This window comes from Cynoglossus semilaevis, unplaced genomic scaffold, assembly GCF_000523025.1.
Source record: "Cynoglossus semilaevis isolate Cse_v1.0 unplaced genomic scaffold, Cse_v1.0 scaffold1507, whole genome shotgun sequence".
Taxonomy (NCBI): Eukaryota; Metazoa; Chordata; class Actinopteri; order Pleuronectiformes; family Cynoglossidae; genus Cynoglossus; species Cynoglossus semilaevis.
In genome coordinates this window covers 157405-161371 of record NW_007585114.1, presented here as the reverse complement: position 1 = coordinate 161371, position 3967 = coordinate 157405, and the positions used below count along the sequence as shown (strand labels likewise).

At 42.9% G+C, this 3967-nt stretch overlaps 1 protein-coding gene across 3 annotated transcripts in view; it reads right to left on the bottom strand.

Moving 5' to 3' along the window:
- Positions 1 to 643: 643 nt before the first annotated feature.
- Positions 644 to 3967, bottom strand: part of anp32a (acidic (leucine-rich) nuclear phosphoprotein 32 family, member A) — a 5184-nt gene continuing 1860 nt past the window's right edge. Inside the window, exons 1-7 of one of the 3 annotated variants that reach the window (XM_017030767.2) lie at positions 3634 to 3839; positions 1808 to 1957; positions 1591 to 1713; positions 1301 to 1499; positions 1086 to 1204; positions 952 to 1006; positions 644 to 857 (exon numbers count right to left, since the gene is read on the bottom strand). In XM_017030767.2, coding sequence (XP_016886256.2) covers positions 790 to 857; positions 952 to 1006; positions 1086 to 1204; positions 1301 to 1499; positions 1591 to 1713; positions 1808 to 1957; positions 3634 to 3714 — 795 coding nt within the window. In that variant the 5' untranslated portion in view covers positions 3715 to 3839 and the 3' untranslated portion in view covers positions 644 to 789. Of the gene's footprint in view, positions 858 to 951; positions 1007 to 1085; positions 1205 to 1300; positions 1500 to 1590; positions 1714 to 1807; positions 1958 to 3633; positions 3840 to 3967 lie in introns of those variants that run through there. The other 2 variants (XM_017030768.2, XM_008337191.3) reach the window with 2 other exon arrangements.

The window sequence follows — 3967 nt, the reverse complement described above, 5'->3', positions numbered from 1 at the left end:
AATATCTTATTACAATTCATAGTTTCTGCTCATATCTCTGCTCAATGTCTGCCTTCATCAAAGAGAATACAAAAAAATAGATTTGGTCAGTATTTACAAGAACACGTAATTTCCGAACTATCAAAGCTGTGGGTTTAAGGAGCAGGAGGACCTCTGACAAGGGCAGACATTTTCTTATTTGCTATGACATTTAAAAATATGCCCCCATGAAGGGTCACACATATGCATATTCAGACAAAGGTTTCACACACTGGGCAGCCAGAGTATTGGCAAACTGCTGACACTGACACTACGAACACATAACTTACATGAATGAAAAACAAGAAGTTGTAGATGAGGAGAGGACAGCCATACATGAAATCCAGTAGTTGACTTATAAAATGTAATAGACATGCACTCTTTTTCCCCCCGCATTTTTATGTTTTCTTTTGAAACAGAGTCTTAAAATACACAGGTCGTCCCCCCACCTGTCTTACACAAACAGTGAGAAAACAAACATTTCTTAAAAAGGTTCATGTTTGCTATCATTGGATATTACAAAAATGTGTGTGTCCACGGAGCAGTCAAAAGTGGACAGTAAAGACTGAACACAGGAGCATTAAAGGTAATGTATGTATGTTTATGAACACTCTTAGCCCCCCCCCCCCCCCCCCCCCCCCCTCTACTGGACTGGCCAGGAACAAGAAACCACTCCTACGGCAATATTAAACTAGGGCTGGGAGAAAATACACGGGGCTGCTGGGGAGACACATGATTAAAATAGTTCAAAACTGAGCTTCAAGAAGACACTCAATCATCTTCATCATCTTCCCCTTCTTCATCCAGGTCCCTTTTCCTCTTCTGACCTCGCTCTTCTTCTACAGAGAAGTCGTATGAAAAATGTTACCAAAGAAAAATAAGATCACCAAATTTGGGTTTTTGACATTTTTACAACTCACTCACACACTGTACCTTCTTCATCCTCATCATCAACTTCTCTGTCATTCACATCTTCATCCTCTTCCTCCTTTGTTTCGTAAAAGACACAGGTGTAAATTACATACGTTTATAAAGTTTTTACCAATACCAATTTTTATTTATCTAACCTCTGCACTGAGGTCCTCCTCCTCTTCTTCTTCATTTTCTTCCTCATCCTCCTCTCCCTCCTCCTCGTCGTCCTCATCTCCTGGTGCTGCATCTTCATCATAGTCGTCCTCATCTACATCTGAGTGATATGATTTAATATTTATGTCAAAATCGAATCATAACATTCACAGCTCAGGCCGTAAATAAAAAACATTGGTGTTAGTATAAGACTCACCATCGTCATCTTCCTCCTCATCGTCCAAACCCTCTGCATAAACCTCTGTGTCAGAATCTGGAGCCTCTTTGTCGTCTTTGTCGTAGCCGTCCAGGTACGTTAGCTGCGGAAGTAGCTTGAAGACGTTGTCTCTGTATTCATTCAGGTTTGTCACTTCACAGTTGAACAGATCGAGGCTTTTCAGTGTCCCCAGTTCTTTCTGTCACAACATCCATTAAAGGTTTGATCAACAATGGAACCCACTGCTCAGTGATTGGTGTAAATATTGGGTTTTTTTTTTTCATACTTACCAATGGCTCTATTGTGCTCAGGTCTTTAATCTTGTTGCCACTGAGGTTGAGGTGTGTGAGGTTGGGGCATTTATCTGCTAGAACTTCCAACCCTCCTGAGATCCGGTTGTCGCTGAGTTCAAGCTGTTCATCAAGTTGATTCGTGAACAAATACAACAATGCACAGCTAGAAGTTGAACACATATAAAGCTAACGGAAAAAAAAAAAAAACACTTACCTTTTTCAGTTTATTGAGCTTTGGCAGGTGAGCGACTGTCGCCAGGCCAACGTTTATTGTGCTCAAAAACTCCAGCTCCTCAAATTCATCTGTTAGACCCTCGATCTCGCCATCATTCGAGCGACAGTTGTCAAGCACTAGTTCTTTGACCTGTAGAAAAATGCACACACAAGATCACTGATTAACAAATCTGACAATTAATTACTAACAAGGTTTCAAAAATAAAAATAAGAGTGAGACAAAATCACAGTAGCCTTCGTATTACTAACCTGACCCTCTCAATACAAAATAACACACGTTTGAGGAATCCTAATCCAGATTCCTGTTCTGTTTATAGTTACAGATTAACCTCTCAGCCAGATAGTTATCCATATTAGTTTGAAAAAAAATCCATATTTTACAGTCCTACTTGCTTGGGAATTTAATCTGTGCTTGACATTTTTAGTGTTTATTGTGTTTGCTTTAATTACCCCACTTCCTTTTTGCTGTTTTTTTACCTCTCCGTCTCATCATTATTTCCACTATCTACACCTCTTTCATCTAAATATCTTTAGATTAACGTGCTCATTTTTTCCTACTATATGCAAAATTTGCTATACATAAAGATGAATTAGACTTGACAAAATTTTAGAACTGCAATTCAATACAGTTACTTCATTTAGCTATGTGAACCAAAACTGGATGACAAACCATCGTTTGAAAAACACTTATCACTTATATTAACACTAATCTTTACAAAATGACTACAGAAGCTACTATATCATGAAGGACGACGTTATGCTGGTTGCGCTGATATTTAAATGCTTCTCTGTGATTGGCCATCCACTCAAAGTCCTGCCTGTATCTCAGCCAATCAGCGCTTAGAGACAGTCTGTAAAAATACTGTACATCAATAATCTGTAGGCTGCAAACCCTAAGTATGGCGATGCCCCAACTGTCCCTCCTTCTGCGTTAATACCATGTTCAACTACTTTTCCCAACAGAAACCAACACAGACCAGAAGGACAGGTGTATATTCGACTAGTTACGGAGTTGAGAGATAATAAAAGAGGGAAGCGAGTGGCGCAGATGCACATTAGTCACCGGCAGTGTGAACCAAACAGAGCTAGGAGTCGTGCCCAGGGTCATTAGTGAGTAGGAGGGGCAGAAAAAGACGAACCGACCGCTGTCAGCCAAAAATTCTACATTGTTGCTTGTGTTTAACACTGGCTGGTGGGGTTGTAGCTCATCGTGTTCTCGGTGATGATAAGGTGCAATGATACGTTTGTCGTTTGGGTCGAATAAACGGGATATTTGCAGAAAATCGCTTTGCCTTTGTTTCTCGGTAAGATGGCGGCTTGTCCTAGTTATGGAAAACTGGAGCAACAACGCGGCGCCGCGGTTTATCCAATGGTTAATCCCAATCTGACTCGGGTCGAAACGACGATACGGAGTTTCTCAAATCGAACAGGGAGCGATCCGTCAGGAGGTGGGTGTGTTTTGACACTCGTGTCTTCGTCGTCCTCCTGCGCCGCTGCTCACCGGGGACACTCCACTGCGTGCCCGTCGTCAGTGCGCACTTGGCTCAGGCTGCTGGAGCTGCGGGTACACCTCTAAATCCGATTTCCTATGGGAAAAGCCGGGCTCATCTGAAACATATTGCCTCCAGGACACGTTAATCGTGGCTCTGCTTTTTAAATGTCACCGATTATTGGTTATATGGGTATCATGCGTCCTGAAACGCGCCAAATACGCGTCAAATGAATGTCTCGGTAAATGAGGAATTTTCGAGCAAAACGGACCGTGCTGCGGCGATATGAGAGCACATTCAAGGTTTTAAAACTTACAAATATGGCTCCTCTTTCGCCACTTGCCTTGTTTATACTGCTGGCATTAGGAACTGTGCTGCATTCTGCCCCTGGCTTCATCCGGAGCTTGTGCTCAGGAGGTACAAAAGTTCCACCCGCGGCACCTGAGCATACCGATTACATCGCCTGCCCAGCAGCGAACACAACGCCGGCGTCTCCATCACCTTTTAACTTGTAAAGAAACTTTGTGTTTCCCCCCCTGGCCCCCCCCCCTCTCCTCCACACTGGCATCATCACAGCACAGGCTCCATTAACGGAGAGTGGAGCGGGACCCGCCACATGTGCAGCACACTTACATCAGAAGGCGTGCGGT